Source organism: Macaca mulatta, chromosome 5 (assembly GCF_049350105.2).
Source record: "Macaca mulatta isolate MMU2019108-1 chromosome 5, T2T-MMU8v2.0, whole genome shotgun sequence".
Taxonomy (NCBI): Eukaryota; Metazoa; Chordata; class Mammalia; order Primates; family Cercopithecidae; genus Macaca; species Macaca mulatta.
Window position 1 is genome coordinate 149,307,645 of NC_133410.1, and position 17,682 is coordinate 149,325,326.

Sequence of the window (17,682 nt, forward strand, 5' to 3'; positions counted from 1 at the left end):
GACACTAATTCCTAAAGACTCCAGGCACCATCATGTACTTCTGTTCAGCTTGCAAATTTATGGCGGTCACATGCTAGATGGAGTCTTGGCCTAAGTCCCCATGCCAAAGGAGTCCAGTGAAGTCACAGCCCCCTACCTGTAGTATTTATCTAGTTCCAGAATATGTATTAGGGCTAAATATATGCAGTAACTAACAGAGTCCCTCATGTTTGTTCCCTGCTCCATGGAGTGAGGGCTATGACAAGATATCACCTCATGAGAAACAAGTTGCTGTACCCTGGGCCACCCCCCAAAAAGAAAGAGACACAACACTTGGCAGGCCTCCTCAGATTTGGGATATGACATACACCACACTTGGACAGCTTGCTAGGACACATTTCCTGGGTATCTATAAAACTGCCAGATTTGACTGGGGCCTATAAGTTGCCACAGGTTCAGACTACAGAAGGAGTGTCCCTACTACCTGGGCCTTATGACTCAGGAGATTCAGTGGCATTAGAAGTGTAAATGGCCGATAAAGACACGGTGAGGAATTTTTGGTAAGTTCTAATAGGAGGATCACAGAACATACCACTAGGATTTTGCAATAAGAGATGCTCTCTTCTGCTGACAACAATTCTCCATTTGAAAAGCAACTCCTGGTGTACTACTGGATCTTGATAAATACTGAATGCTTGCCCGTAAGACATAAAGTAGCCTGAATTGAGGTAATCTGATTCACCAAGTCACCAAATTGGAGAGATGTGATCACGTCTAAGAAGCATAACAAAACTGCATATGCTGGTGGCTCAGATTCACACGGCTCTTTATTGTTTCTCTCTCACTCTGCAGCTATGGCCTGATGAAGAGGCCTCTATGACCAGTCAACAATGAAGGAAAAAGTACCACCTGGTTTGTGGATGGATCTGTCCTGCCATATTTGTAGCAGTGAGAAGTGGACAGTTGCTACATTACAGCCCCACTCAAGGAAGTCCTGGAGAGACAGGGGTGAGCTGAAATCATTCCGGTGGGCAGCCTTAATATAGATCTTCACTAATATGGGGACTAGCAGATAGACTGGCTGACCTGGGATGTAGAAAAAACAAGAATGATATACTGATGGCGAGGCAGGTTGTAAGAGGTTTGTGGATGGGTTTCTTGGAGTGGGCACAGAGTGTGAAGATATGTATGTTCCACATAAAGCCCCCCTACAGGTATCCATTGAGGAAGTTCTTAAAATCCAGATGGATAAGAATATCCACATCAGCCTCTTTGGTCATCAATGGAAGCTCAAAGGCCCCATATAGAAAGTGACCATGGAGGCATGGATTTAATAAAATGGGCTCTAATTCACAAGGGTGATCTAGCTACCAGTGTAACTGAATTCTTAACCTGTCAACAGCAGAGACCAATGCGGAACTCTTGCTGGAATTATCTTTTATGGGGATCAGGCAGATGTCTGGCAGTATTTTGAGTACCTGGAATTCTTTCATGATGGAAGAAGCAGCTATTTTTCCTCACAAGGAGAAATACACATTCTGATTGTAGATTTGTCTATTCCCTTTCTGCCAGAGCTACCATTTGTGAACTTACAGAATGTCTCATCCATTGCCATGGTAGCCCACACAATATGGCTTCCAACAAGAAATACATATTATAAGGAGGAACTGCAATAATGGTCTCACCCCCATGGATTCACTAGTCTGACTATGAACCACATCACCTAAAAGAAGTTGCCTTGTTAGAATCATGGAATGGCTTTTTGAAGACTCAGTATGGCTCCTCACGAAAATAACATCTGGGAGATTGGGGTGCTGGTCTACTGGATTTGCTATGTCTTAATCTAGTGACCAATGTAGGAAACAAGGGTGAGGGGAAAGTGTGCCAATTACGTTACAACAAATCCTCTCCTGAACACAATTTTTGTTCTTTTCCTCATGACTTTCAGCTCAGTGGGTTTGAAGGTCCTAGTGCTCCAGGGAGGAACGCTTTGGGGAGGGAACAGTCATAGTTCCATTAAACTAGAATCTGAGGCTGTTTCTTAACAGTCTGTACTGCTTAACCAGTAGGCAGGAAAGAAGGTTAGTGTACGGTGTGATTGATCTTGATTACCAAGGAGAAATTAGGTTTCCGTTACAAAATGGGGGCAATAGAGAACTATATCTAAAACCCAGCACTTCTTAGTAAGTCCTTACTCAACCGTATTGATCAATGAAAGATATGTCCACCAAGGACCCAAATTCTACAGGAAGAAAAGTTGAGTCACACCAATTTTCATACTATCCCTTCCATTCAAGAATTGGGAGAGGGTAAGAGGACCATAAAAGAGTTATCAAAGAAGGAAGTTTGAAAATCAACCCAGGACTCATCACAAACCTCAGAATGGGTCTCGTGATCTGTTTCCTTTGGCTTCCTTTTTTTCCCTTTGCTACTTATGTGGAAGCACAGGTGGTAGCTAAGATTTTAGGTTTCAGGTAAGAGTATAACTGACTTGGCATCACCTCATAATGATATGTTACTGGGGATTTTGTGTGAATACATTTTTCACCAGGGCAAGATATATGAACAAGAATATATGCTAACAAAGGGAGTGAAATATGCTAGATATTTTCCGTTTGCCCCACTATGTGCCACTATATGTAGTCTCTATCCTCTTTCACTTTGCTCTGTGAGCCATGCAGGTGGCCTTTATGGATGACATTAGTGGTTTCTATGGAGTCAGCCAATGAAAGGCATTGACAAGAAACTGGAGGAAGGAAGGACGAAGCTTTTCACTAGGCTTCCTCTCTAGTGGTAAGTACACCAATGCCATCACATATGGTTCTTCTCATTGAAGATCAGGTACAGGCTTTTTCCTATACCACTAGATTCTAATGTAATTGGCACACAAAGGTAAAAGAAAGCATCAAAGAAAAGCTTTTCTGTAAGAAGCTTTCATGAGGACATTTTTGCCTTTTACATTGGGACCCTGCTTTCCTTTCTGCTTGCTTCCGCTCCTGACCTTCCTTGTTTGCGGCTATCATTAAATCAGCCAAGTCCTACTCTTGCTTCTAGTCTTGGCGTTTTAGCTCAGAAAGTGAGCTAAACAGATCATTAACCTGACCCATTGATGTGAAAATTTGTAAAACTCCAAGTTTCTGATATATGTTTAATTCTTATTCTCAATTTGGAATGTTGTTTCAGGGGGTACTTATTTACCTATTTTAATGAATATATTAATGAGAATTCAGAGTGGAAGGCTCATGTACTTTTATTCACTTCTTACTAGAAGTATTAACAAACATTTATTGAGCATCTTCTGTGTCCTAGGCAGTGTGCAAAAATTTTGACTGACAAACACATGGCTCCTGCTTTCAAATAGCTAATAATGTAGTTAGGGAAATAGACAAATAACCAAATATCTATAATATATGAGAAATTATATAATAGTAGCATAGACAAAATGTTATGGGAGCATAAAGTATGTTGTTACTCATTCTTCCTAAATGAAGAAAACTTCATCAAAGAAGTGCCATTAGAACTGTGTGACAAAGGCACAGGAAATGGACATTCTGGCTATCATGGTCACAGCACGAAGTATCCAGAGAATGGAAACTAGTCCATTGTAGTTAGACGTAGAGGGCATGAAAGTGAATGTCAGAAAATGATTCTGGAATAGTACATTGGGGCCAGTTTATTGAGGAGCTTGAATGTTAAGGCAGATAATTAAACTGTATTCTTCAGATAGAACTGTCAGATTATTTTAAACAGCAGAGTGACAGGATTAACCCTAAATTTCAGGAAAATATTTAGTTGCAATGTGACATATTGAGTGGCATGCAATTTGATGACTTTTGACATATATACCCCCAAGAAACACTACAAAAATAATGAACATATTAATCACCCCCAAATTTTCCTTGCCCCATCCCTAAGCAATCACAGATTTGTTTGCTGTCATTTTTGATTAGATTGCCATTTGTAGAATTATATATAGATGAAACTATATAGATGTACTCTGTTTTATCTGGCTTCTTTCAGTCAGCATAATGATTCTGAGATCCATGAATGTGTTTGTGTGCATCAATAGTTTGCTCCTTTTTATTGTTCGGTGGTATTCCACCATACAGATACGAAACTGTTTATACATCCATCTCTTAATAGACATTTGGATTGTTTTTAGTTTTTGGCTGTTATAAAGATGCTGATATGGCTGAAATGTGTGTCCCCTCCATATTTCATGTTGAGATGTGATTCCAGTGTTGGAGCTGGGGCCGAGTGGGAGGTGACTGGATCATGGTGGCAGATCCCTGATGAATGGTTTAGCACTATCTCCTTTGTGGTAAGTGAGTTCTCAGTTAGTGTATGTGAGTTATGGTTATTTAAGAGTCTGGGACCTCCCCATTCTCACTCTCTTGCTCTTGCTCTCACCATGTGACATGCTGGCTCCCCTTCACCTTCTGCTATGATTGTGAACTTTCTGAGGCCCTCATCAGGAGCTGAGCAGATGTTGGTGCCATGTTTATACAGCCTGCAGAACCATGAGTCAATTAAATCTATTTTATTTATAAATTACCCAGTCTCAGATATTGCTTTATAGTAATACAAAAAAGGCCTAATACAGAGTTATTTAAGTCTCTTGAATAACTAGGAGTGGAATGGCTGGGATGTTTTGTAGATACATGGAATTGTATCTTTTTTTATTCCCACAAGCAGTGTATGAGAGTGTTTATTTCCACATGTTAAGAACCAATTCATTGCAATTTTCTTTACTTTTTTATAGGAAATAAGTTGAACTTTTTCAAAGGCTTTTTAAACATCTGTGGAGGTAACCATGTGATTTTTCTTCTTAGTCCTATTAGTATTGTGCACTCTAATAGTGGGTTTCCTAACAGAGTCCTAACAGGTTCTTGCATTCTTCGTATAAATATCAAGTCATGGTGTGGTGTTTTTTTTTTTTTTTAAGTGTTGCTAGGGAATCTATTTCTAAATCGTATTTTGGATTTTTGCATCAGTTGTCATAAATGATGTTGCTCTCTACTTTTCTTTTTTTGTGCTACCATTACTATGATTAGGTACTGATGTTATATTTACATCATTAAAATAATTTGAGAATTTTCCTTATTTGCCATGCTCTGAAACAATTTAAAAATATTGGGACTATTTGGTCTTTAAAAGTTGGGTTGAATTTCCCTGTGCAGTCATCTGGATCTGGTGTCTCTTTGTGATCATTTGTTTTTTCTCGATAATTTTCTCTATTTCTTCTATGAAAATTGGTTAGTTTAAGTTTTCTGCCTCTTCTGGCATTAATTTTGGTAAACTGTTTTCTAAGAAATTATACATTTTATCTGGGCTTATAGAAAGAAGACTAATATCAGCACAACAAAAATCTGTCAGCTTATATAAATTTTCTCATAATTCATCACCTGAGCTACCACTAAAATGAACGCAGTGTCTAAAAACGTAAACCAAGGCTATTTTTTAAAAAAGGAAACATAAAGAGATGTGTTCCCATGGGAATGCCTGCCCAGATTTATCTTGGTAAATTTGTTCACAATTGTCATAATCCTACCACAGGGTGAAAGTTCTATGCAAGAATACACAATTAACTCTAAGACATTTTTACACACCTATGTTAGTAGAGGGTATCTCTTTCTCCTCTACCCAAGAGTGGAGCCACATTGACTATTTCTATTAATTACTAATTATTAGTAGTAATATTTGTACATTGCTATTTACTCATATAGTCAATAACAGATAATACAGATGTTCTTGGCTTTTTTATCTCAATACTTGAGAGAAATGTTGGCCATAGAGATAATTTTACTTATATCTCTAATGTTTGCAGAGCTTCTATTTGCTTCAAAAGTTGTTTTATGAAAAAAGATTTCAGGAGAATCTGGTTTCTAAAACTTATCTATTATACATCATCATTTGTCTTCATGTAGGTTTGAAGAAGAGTGATTTTAATGAAGCAAAATCAGCATAAATGCTATAAAACAAATGCTCAAACCAACCAATGAAGCACTATTTGCTCTGCTCTACTCTATATTACGTGTCTGGGGTTCTCCAAATCTCCCCTTCCTCATGTATCTCAGACTAATGACCATGGGTGGTAAATGATATCCTCCAAACATCCACATTTGCAAACAGCAGGGGTGAGGATGGAAGTTAGGGGGCATCTCTTCTGGCTACATTAGAAATATTTTCTAGAAATACTTTGTGCTGACCACCCAAATACTCTTAATCATGAATAATTTCTTCAGGGACTGTGGTAATTGGTTTGGACTTTTAAGGCTGTCTTTAACTTTCTTCTCCCTTGTTTCTTCTAGCATCTTTCACTCTCACTGTATCTCAGTCAGGGTTCAAATGCCTCTGAGCACTGCAGCAGCATTCCCTTGGAATCATCTCAGCTTTCTCTTGACATTCAGCAGAATGTTGGAAAGGCTTTTCATATATTTATCCTAGCTTATGGTGCCAATCGTTTAGGTATTTTGTTCTAGTCTTCAACAGGATAAGAAGTCCAAGTAAGCACCTTTTCAAGGAATGTTGCTCTTTTCAAGAAATACTATTCTGGGACTTTGTTTCAATTCTTCATATTATCTGGGACTATGCTCTGGCAGATTTAATTTCCAAAGTTCAAAATTTAAGTCAAATTTAAAATCTTTGTAACATATGTACAATATCTTATTTTCTTCTCAAAAGTGAGAATGAAATGGAGACACAGAAATAGTTCATCTTTCATATTCTCTTTATAAATTGGTATCTGATACAGTTCACACCGAGGCGAATGTGTGAGATCTTGGCACTCAAGAATAAGGCAACAATGTGAAATGAAGAATTTCACAATATTTGATTAAAGGATAACAAATATCTCTTATTATTGCTCAAAATAAATAATATCTTATAAAATAACATCAAGAAGAAAAATAGATTTTAATGGGCCCCTGTAAGAAACTGATGGATCAACCATGTATAAATTAGTAAGGAGTGAAAAGATTTCAACGACCAAATTAAAAAACCTGATATAAGAGAATCTTGCACTCAATAGATAGGAATATTTTTAAAAGATATTTTTAAAGCACAAAACCAACACTTTTAAAAACAAATGAATATAACATGTTTAAAAGGGAGTATACAGAAACTATACATTCTTTCCAAAGTCATGTGGAACATAAGGATTCACAACATTTCTCAAAATTTTATCACATAGGTAAAGTTCTATAACCACTATGCAAGTAATTTAGAAATTAACAATAAAAGATGGAGAAACCAATATATTTGGGAAAAAAACTCCCAAATAATCTGTGTGTTAAGAAGGCAATAATGAGAGAAACTATGAAATCTTTAGAACTAAATGACTATCAAAATACATATGTATCAAGATGTTTGATAATCAGTTCAAATGGCACATAGGGATAAGTGTGTAGTTTTAAATGCATTTATTAAAAGATAAGAAGACATTGTGGCATTGTCAGATCCAGGCTTGTTTAAATTTGTGCTTTCTATTTCTTTATTTTCTTTATTTTCTTTGTGTCTTAACAAAACGGGTAACAGCATATACCAGTTCACCCAAAACTTCTCTGCGACAATAGCAAGCTTTTGAACTTTTAACTGTTTATTGAAATTATGTGATGGTCTCACTATTGGAGTCAATAAAGTATGGTTCTTAATTTAAAAAAAAATCTCCCCTGCCTTTAGTATTTTTAAATTAAATTGCGATAGGGTAAAAGCAATATAAATCAATGTTCTATTTTTTTCTTGACGTAAGAAGTCATTTAGTACTTTCAAGTCTACTAGTTTATTGATTGTTTACTTATCTGCTAGATAATTATGTATTTTTATTACTACAATTTCTGAAACATGCCATTAGAAATCAAGGTTATCTGAGGTTCCAGGTATTATGGAGTTTCTTCTTATGCTTCTTTATCTTCATATTTTCTGAAATAAAAATAAAAAATATAACATATAGAAATAATATATTAATTCATAAAGATGAAATTATTTTCACAATTTCTTAATCATATTATCTCCTTGTTGTATCCTCTTTGACACCACCCACCCGTTTAATATAGGGAAGATAACTTTATATTAGGAGAAGATAAGATTCTTAAGATATATTAGACAATGCCAATTTTAATACTCTCATGCTGTTAAAATGATTGAAAACAGATTTCCATCTGTGGGATTCCAGGGAAATCTGTATAGTCAGACTATCATTACAGCCAACAAAGCATTGTAGGTAATGTACAAATAGTTTAACTCATTTATTTGATTTTTATAACATAAAATAAAAATATAGAAAAGATTTAGGGTAATTTAAAGTGAAAACACAATAATTCTTTAATAATAATATATAAGAGAAAGCCAGAATTAAATATAAAATGAGGACTGAAGAAATTCTGGTTTTAATATAAGATTATATGGATACTACATATCATATGAAATGAGTTTTGAATTTCTTGTTACTAAAAAGGGAAAAAACCCCACACAAAACCAAATAAATCATGACAGTTTTTTGAGAAATATCTTTTCCTAGCATCAAATTCTAAAAGAGAATTGTTCCATGTATTTTCACACAAAAGAGAATCATAAAACTTTAAATAACAGTTTTGAAGAAAATGCAAAAATGTCATACAGTATTAACATATCATCCTTTAATAAAAGTCAAGGGCACCCGGGCATGGTGGCTCACGCCTGTAATCCCAGCACTTTGGGAGGCCGAGGCGGGTGGATCACGAGGTCAGGAGATCGAGATCACCCTGGCTAACATGGTGTAACCCTGTCTCTACTGAAAATACAAAAAAAATTAGCCGGGTGGGGTGGCGGATGCCTGTAGTCCCAGCTACTCGGGAGGCTGAGACAGGAGAACGGCGTGAACCCGGGAGACCGAGCTTGCAATGAGGTGAGATCACAGCACTACACTCCAGCCTGGGCAACTGAGCAAGGCTCCATCTCAAAAAAATAAAGAAATAAAAATAAAATAAAAATAAAAGTCAAGGGCATGACCTTAAATAGTAATTCAGTTAAAACATTTTTTTTTTTAAACTTTTATTTTAGGCTCAGGGGTACATGTGTAGGTTTGTTATATAGGTAAATTTTTGTCACGGGGGTTTGGTGTACAGCTTATTTTGCTACCCAGGTACTAAGCATAGTACCTGATAGTTATTTTTCCTGATCCTTTCCTTCTTCCTACCATCCTCCCTCAAGTAAGCCCCAGTATCTGTTGTTCACCTCTCTGTGTCCATGTGATTCTCATAATTTAGCTCCTATTTATAGGTGAGAACATGCAGTATTTGGATTTCTCTTCCTGTGTCAGTTTACTAACAATAATGGCCTCTAGTGGCATCCATGTGCCTGCAAAGGACATGATCTCATTCTTTTTTATGGCTATGCGGTATTTTGTGGTGCATGTGTACCACATTTTCCTTACCCACTCTATCGCTGATGGGCATTTAGGTTGATTCTGTGTCTTTGCTATTGTGAATAGAGGAACATATGTGCGCATGTGTGTTTATGGTAGAACAATTTGTATTCCTTTGGGTATATACCCAGTAATGGGATTGTTGGGTCAAATGATAGTTCTGTTTTTAGTTCTTTGAGGAATTGCCACCCTGCTTTCCATGATGGTTGAACTAATTTACACTCTGCACTGTGTAAGTGTTCTCTTTTCTCTGCAACCTCACCAGCATCTTTGACTTTTTGCCTTTTTTTTTTTTTTAATTGATATGGAGTTCTGCTTGCCTAGGCTGGAGTACAATTGTGCAATCTTGGCCCACTGCAACCTCTGCCTCCCAGGTTCAAGCAATTCCCCTGCCTTGGCCTCTAGAGTAGCTGGAATTACAGGCACCTGCCACCACACCCAGCTAATGTTTGTAGTTTTTTTAGTAGTGACGGGGTTTCACCATGTTGGTCAGGGTGGTCTTGAACTCCTGACCTCAGCTGATTCGCCCACCTCGGCCTCCCAAAGTGCTGGGATTACAGGCGTAAGCCACCGTGCCCAACCCTATTTTTTGACTTTTTAAAGATAGCCATTCTGACTGGCGTGAGATGGTATCTCACTGTGGTTTGGGTTTGGTTTGCATTTCTCTAATGCTTAGTGATACTGAGCATTTTTTTTCATATGCTTCTTGGCTGCATGTATGTCTTCTTCTAAAAATCATCTGTTTGTGTTTTTTACCCACTTTTTAATGGGGTTGTTTGTTTTTTGTTTGTAACTTTGAGTTCTTTACAGATCCTGGATATTAGACCTTTATCAAATACATAGTTTTTAAAAATATTTTCTCCCATTCTGTAGGTTGTCTGTTTACTCTGTTGATAGTTTGTTTTGCTATATAGAAGCTCTTTAGTTTAATTAGATCTGATTTATCAATTTTTGTTTTTATTGCAATTCTTTTTGGAATCTTCATCATAAGATCTTTATCAGTTCCTGTGTCCAGAATGGTATTTCCTAGATTATCTTTCAGGGTTTTTATAGTTTCAGGTTTTACATTTAAGGTTTTAATCCAACTTGAGTTGATTTTTATATATGGTGTAAGGAAGGGGTCCAGTTTCAATCTTCTGCGTGGGCCAGTCAGTTATCCCAGCACCATTTATTGAATAGGAAGTCTTTTCCCCCGTTGCTTGCTTTTGTCAGCTTTGTTAAAGATCAGATGATGTAGATGTGTGGCATTATTTCTGGGCTCTCTATTTTGTTTAATTGGTTTATGTGTCTGTTTTTGTTCCAGTACCACTGAAAGCCTATCATGTGGTTTTTGTCTTTAGTTTTGTTTATGTGACAAATCACATTTATTGATTTACGTGTATTGAACCAATCTTGCATACCAGGGATAAAGCTTACTTGATTGTGGTGAGTTAGCTTTTCGATGTGCTGCTGGATTTGCTTTGCTGGGTTTTTGTTGAGGATTTTTGCGTTGATGTTCATTGAGGATATGGGCCTGAAGTTTTTTTTGTTGTTGTTTTGTCTCTGCCAGGTTTTAGTATCAGGATGATGCTAGCCTCACAGAATGACTTAGGGAGGAGTCCCTACTTTTCAATTTTTTGGAGTAGTTTCTGTCGGAATGGTACCAGGTCTTCTTTGCACACCTAATAGAATTTGGCTGTGAATCTGTATGGGCTTTTTTGGTTCAGTGGGCTATTTATTACTGATTCAGTTTTGGAGTTTGTTATTGGTCTATTCAGGGATTCACTTTCTTCCTGGTTCAGTCTTGGGAGGGTGTATGTGTCCAGGAATTCATCCGCTTCTAGATTTTCTAGTTTGTGTGCATAGAGGTGTTCATAGTAGTCTCTTATGATTATTTGTATTTCTGTAGAGTCAGTGGTAATGTCTCCTCTGTCATTTCTAATTGTGTTTATTTGAATCTTTTCTCTTTTCTTCATTATTACAATTAAGCTAGTGGTCCATATGTCTTATTAATTTCTTCAAAGAACCAACTCCTGGACTCATTGATCTTTTGAATGGTTTTTCATGTCTCAGTCTCCTTCAGTTCAGCTCTGATTTTAGTTACTTCTTGTATTCTGCTAGCTTTGGAGTTGGTTTGCTCTGACTTGTCTAGGTTTTTTTTTTGTTTTTTTTTTTTTGTTTGTTTGTTTAGCTGTGATGTTAGATTGTTAATTTGAGATCTTTCTAGCTTTTTGATGTGGGTATATAGTGTTATAAATTTCCCTCTTAACACTGCCTTAGCTGTGTCCCAGAAATTCTGGAATGTTTACCTTTGTCCTCATTAGTTTCAAAGAACTACTTAATTTCTGCTTTCATTATTTACCCAAAAGTCATTCAGAAGTAGGTTAATTTCCATGTAATTGTTTGGTTTTGAGCAATTTTCTTAGTTTTCATTTCTATTTTTATTGTACTTGGTCTGAGAGCATGGTTGGTATGATTTTGAGGTTTTGTTTTGCATTTGCTGAGGATTGTTTTATGTCCAATTTTGTGGTCAATTTTAGAGTATGTGCCATGGGGTTATGAGAAGAATGTATATCCTGTTGTTTTGGGGCAGAGAGTTCTGTAGGTGTATGTTAGGTTCATTTGGTCGAGTGTTGAGTTTAGGTCCTAAATATCTTTTGTTAATTTTCTGCCGTGACGATCTGTGTAATACTGTCAGTGGGGTATTAAAGTCTCCCACTATTATGTGTGGCAGTCTACGTCTCTTTGTAGGTCTCTGAGAGCTTGCTTTATGAATCTGGGTGCTCCTGAGTTGGGTGCATATATATTTAGGATAGTTAGCTCTTCTTGTTGAATTGAACCCCTTACCATTATGTAATCCCTTCTTTGTCTTCTTTGATGTTGTTTTAAAGTCTGTTTGGTCTCAAATTACGATTGCAATCCCTGCCTTTTTTCTGATTTCCATTTGTTGGTAGATTTTTCTCCATCCCTTTATTTTGAGCTTTTAAGAGTCACTGCATGTGAGATGGATTTCTTGAAGACAGCATACCAATCTCTTGAAGACTTGCTTTTTTATCCAGCTTGCCACTCTGTCTTTTAAGTGAGGCATTTAGCCTATTTACATTCAAGATTAGTATTAATATGTCTGCATTTGAGCTTGTCATTGTGTTGTTAGCTGCTTATTACACAAACCTGTTTGTGTGGTTGCTTTATAATGTCACTGGTCTGTGTACTTAAATGTGTTTTTGCATTGGCCAGTAATAGTCCTTCCTTTCCATATTTAGTGCTCCTTTCAGGAGCTTTTGTAAGGCAGGTCTGGTGGTAATGAATTCTCTCGGCATTTGCTTGTCTGAAAAGTATCTTATTTCTCCTTTGCTTAGGAAGCTTAGTTTGGCTGGATATGAAATTCTTGGTTGAAGATTTTTTTCTTTTAGAATGCTGAATATAGGCCTCCAATCTGTTCTGGCTTGCAGGGTTTCAACTGAGAGGTCTACTGCTAGCCTAATGGGGTTCCCTTTACAGGTTATCTGCCCTTTCTCTCTGGCTGCCTTTAACATTCTTTCTTTCATTTTGACCTCCGTAAATCAGATAATTATGTGTCTTGCAGATGATCTTCTAGTATCTTGCAGGGATTCTCTGCATTTCCTGAATTTGAATATTGTCCTCTCTAGCAAGGGTGGAGAAGCTTTCATTGGCAATATTCTGAAATAAATTTTCCAAGTTGTCAGCTTTCCAACCCTGTCTTATTCAGTGATGCTAGTGATTCATAGATTTGGCCTGTTTCCGTAATCTCATATTTCTGGGAGATTTGTTTATTCTTTTTCACTCTTTTTGTTTATTTTGACTATCTTATTTCAGGAAGGCAGGCTTCAAGCTCTGAGATTCTTTCCTCAACTTGGTCTATTCTACTGTTAATACTTGCAAGTGCATTAGGATATTCTTGTAGAGTGTTTTTCAGCTCTATCAGGTCAGATTATTTGTTATACTGGCTATTTTATCTGTCAGTTCCTGTATTGTTATATTTTGATTCTTAGATTCATTGGATCAAGTATCTGCCAGTTCCTGTATTGTTATGTTTTGATTCTTAGGTTCATTGGATCAAGTATCTGTCAGTTCCTGTATTGTTATATTTTGATTCTTAGATTCATTGGATCAAGTATTAACGTTCTCCTGAATCTTGAAGATCTTAATTTCTATCCATATCCTGAATTTTATTTCTGTCATTTCAGCCATCTCAGCCTGATTAAGAGCCTTTGTTAGAGAACCAGTGTGGTCATTTGCAGGACAGAAGACACTCTGATCATTTGAGTTGCTGGAGTTCTTGTGCTGATCCTTTCTTCTCTGTGTGTGGTATTCTTTTCAGTTAAAGCATTTTTATGGGCAGTATCCTTCTACTCCCTGTCCCTTCATCACCTCCAACTAGGCTTGTCAGATTTAGCAACAACTACTACAACAACAAAACAAATGAGACATACATGAAAAAAAAATCGTTATTTAACTGAAATTCAAAGTCAATTGGGTGTCCTGTATTTTATCTGGCAACCTTAATTGCAGTACATTTAAACAATTGGCCCTATGCCCAGTGCACTGTAATAAATGGAAAATGACTTTTTGAATACAATGGAGAAGTAGAAAATTATAGAATACACAATATTAGCTTATCAACTAAGAAAAATCTTTCTTTTAAGTATTTTATTTGAATTTTCAGAAAGTATGGTTTTGTTAACCAATGTGGAAATATGTTAGTTGTTTCCAAAAGAAATTTTTATGTTTATCATAGACCTAGAATATGAAATGATAAACAGCATTTAAACTGACAATCTAGGCAAATTTCAAAAAATTTAAAAACTAAGAAAATTCATCACTAAAAGGGCATATTTTTGTTTTATTAAATTATTATTTTTTGAACTACAAGCTGGATGACTAGAGATAAATAAAATTATTTTTCCGCTTAATAAAACTGTAGAAAATTTATCTTACAATTTAAAAAGTTTTATCATGGCTGGGCACGGTGGCTCACTTCTGTAATCCCAGCACTTTGGAAGGCCGAGGCAGTCGGATCACAAGGTAAGAGACCATCCTGGCTAACATGGTGAAACCCCACCTCTACTAAAAATACCAAAAAATTAGCTGGGCGTGGTGGCGGGCACCTGTAGTCCCAGCTACTCTGGAGGCTGAGGCAGGAGAATGGCGTGAACCTGGGAGGCGCAGCTTGCAGTGAGCCGAGATCTTGCCACTGCACTCCAGCCTGGGCGACAGAGCGAGACTACTTCTCAAAAAAACAAGTTTTATCATAAGGGTAAAACAAAATTTAACTGGTTAAAGAACAAATTTTATCTAAAAGTTTTTAAAAAAGACTTAAAGAAATGAATATTAAGGGAAACACAGTAATAAAAGTTGAACATTCATAGAATGTAATTTAAAATAAAATTAATAAATATCTGATGTCTATATATTTATATCAATTTTCTTATACTTACCACTTTATTGAAGGATTAGTATTTTAAAATATGATGTAGTCTCTTAAGAAATTTGAGAAATAGTCTAATCCTTATTATGCCATTATTTCCAAAGAATGATTTTGATACTTTTTAAAGAAGCTTTAGAAGCATGAAACTCCTAATAATAAACATCCTGTTAAAAATTTTAAAAATAATTTGAATATAACACATTTGACATATTTTTAAATTGTTATTGACTTCTATTTTGTGTGGTATCAAGTATAAAAAAGGAAAAAAGCCAGCATTATAACATCAAAATATGAATGTTTGTGTCTACATTTCCTTAATATGCCATGAATTTACAAAAGTGAGGTTAAAATATCATATCTGGCCAAAAAGTATAATGAAAGAATCGCATTATAATAGCGTCAAAAAAGAGAATGGTATAGACCAATTTATTTCTGCATCATATCTACAGCTATGTATTCTGATGGTGTGATTTTTTGCACAAAGATTCACAACAGTTACGTTTTCATTATTCCAGGCACATATTTGTCTTGTTTGGCACATTTTCTTTGTTGGATTCCACCTTGCTTGATAGCCAACAGCTAACATTTACTGACTTCACATTATGTTCTAGGCATGGTTCCAAATCATGCATTACAATACACAAAGCAGAAAAAGCAGAAAGAGGGTGAGTCATGAATGATGGGAAGATGTATATGTCTATTTCTCATTCAGTTGACAAAGGATTAAAGCAAGCATTTCTTTCATAGTGTAAAGACACTAAAGGTAGAGGTGTCGAGGGTGGAAGAAATCTTAAGGATCATTTAAACTCTTTGAAGCTTTTATAGATGAAGAAAGCTCAGAGGAGTGTTAGAACTTGCCCAGTATCATATATGTACTCCCTAGTTGACCAGGACTGAAAACTAGGTGCTTTGACCTTGAAATCTTTGTTTCTTCTACTACACTAGGGGGCTGAGTCAATTATCAATAATATTGTATCTGAAAATGATGCAAAATTTTAAGAATGACTAAAAACCAAGCAATGCTAAATTTTTCTTCATCTGGCAAAACAAACAGAGATCTGAAATAAAAATTCTGATACATTTAAATTAAATAGTAGAAGGATTTTATTTTTGAAATATTATAGTATAATTTTGAATTTTAGACTAAAATAGTGAATTTTATTATAATTTTCAAAACACTTTTTTAGTCTTCTTTGAATTGCACGACTGGGAACAGTAAGGCAAAATAGTTTATGTAGGCTGAATTCTTCTTACCATGATAGATAACTTGGGGCTTTAAAAGATGATTGCTTAATTTATAAATGTCCTTCACAACATACAGTTCTACCATAAGATGAATTCTGCTTAAGCAACCATATTTTATAGTCTCTTATGTCACCACTCTTTTTCTAAATAGTATTTTATAAGTTTATAAAATATCGTATGTTACTAAAGTTACATTTCAAAATCTTACTTTTTCATATTGTTCTTTTCCAGGGAATGATGAATGTATACCCACATGCTGGAAAAGAGAAGGTTTATACCGAATACGTATTTGCTTCTTTCTTTTTATACAGTTTCCCTGTGGAAAAAGAGAAACAACAATCTTCTGTAAAAACCCAGATATTGCTTTGTATTGCGTTTACTGATAGTAGAATTTTTATATATTAGTTTTTGCTAGAGTTCTATTTTCATATTTAAAAATATAAACAAAATATTTAATTCTTAGCTTTTTCTTCAAAAGAATAGAGCAAAGGAGTTGGGGTAAAAAAGATTTTTGTTACAACGTGTATTTGCATGAACTCTGTCTTAGAAAACCAGCTTAGTGTTGTACCAACTATATTTCCTTTCTTTCTTTTAATTATAATAACTCAAATAAAATGCTTGGTATTTTTCTATCTATATCTGTCAGACTACAGTATTCTTTCACTTCCCATATTCATTGACTAATTTCTGTATTGAATTATATCACGTCAATTTCTTCTTAGAGAGTAAAAATGTGATATTAAAACAAAGAACCAATTTATAGTCAATGAAGAATAATCTGGATAATTTTCTCAAAAATGAAAATAAGAAGGATGACCTATAGGACCACTCCTATTAAAAACAAACATTTGAAGCCTGGGCACAGTGGCTCATGCCTGTAATCCCAGCACTTTGGGAGGCTGAGGTGGGAGGATTGCTCAGGAGTTTGAGACCAGCTTGGGCAATATAGTGAGACTCCATTTTTAAAAAACAAAAACAAAACAAACAATAAAAACCCCACAAACATTTGGAATAATTATGATCACTGAGAATTATTTTATAGGTTTTTATACATAGAAGATTCAGAAAAATAAATCTAAAATTTATATATATAGTGATTTTTTACATAACAGGTTTATTTAGATGCATTTCTACCCAGTACTAACACATAGGAAATATTAACAGTTTCTCTTTTAACTGTAAAGTAATTTAATGGTTTAGAGTTAATTTAATTTGAAATTAAATTAGCATCAGATAAAATTGGTTGAGGAGTTACAGTTTAGCATATAAAATAATGGCTCGGTAAATACACCCTCAAAACAAACTGTTGATAAAGCTGAGCTTATTTCATATTGCCGTAAGGACAATCATTACTTTTATGGAGTCTGGATAGTGTCTGTTCAAATCTTTTGCCCTTTTTAAAATTGAGTTGTTTGTTTTGAGAGTTCTATACATATACTGAATACATGTCCTTTGTTGGATATGAAATTTACAAATATTTTCTCCTAGACTGTGGTGTCTTATCATCCTGTTAACGGTACCTTTTTGCAGCACAAAAATTTTTAATTTTGATGAGGTCCAATTTATCAATTTTTAAAAATGCTTTCAGTGTCATTTAAAAAAAATTTCACCCAGCCCTAGGTCCTGA

General features: G+C 35.4%; 1 protein-coding gene and 1 long non-coding RNA gene across 4 annotated transcripts in view; one reads left to right on the plus strand and one right to left on the minus strand.

Annotated features, from left to right (window-relative positions):
• Nucleotides 1–830: 830 nt before the first annotated feature.
• On the plus strand, nucleotides 831–16,691 carry LOC106998511 (uncharacterized). The gene is made up of 3 exons (XR_001445000.3): nucleotides 831–987; nucleotides 2,661–2,772; nucleotides 16,287–16,691. It is a non-coding gene; the product is annotated as an uncharacterized LOC106998511 (long non-coding RNA).
• MGAT4D (MGAT4 family member D) overlaps nucleotides 7,476–17,682 on the minus strand; it is a 73,196-nt gene continuing 62,989 nt past the window's right edge. Inside the window, exons 10-11 of one of the 3 annotated variants that reach the window (XM_015139253.3) lie at nucleotides 16,264–16,371; nucleotides 7,476–7,899 (exon numbers count right to left, since the gene is read on the minus strand). In XM_015139253.3, coding sequence (XP_014994739.1) covers nucleotides 7,891–7,899; nucleotides 16,264–16,371 — 117 coding nt within the window. In that variant the 3' untranslated portion in view covers nucleotides 7,476–7,890. Of the gene's footprint in view, nucleotides 7,900–13,761; nucleotides 16,372–17,682 lie in introns of those variants that run through there. The other 2 variants (XM_078002296.1, XR_013417308.1) reach the window with 2 other exon arrangements.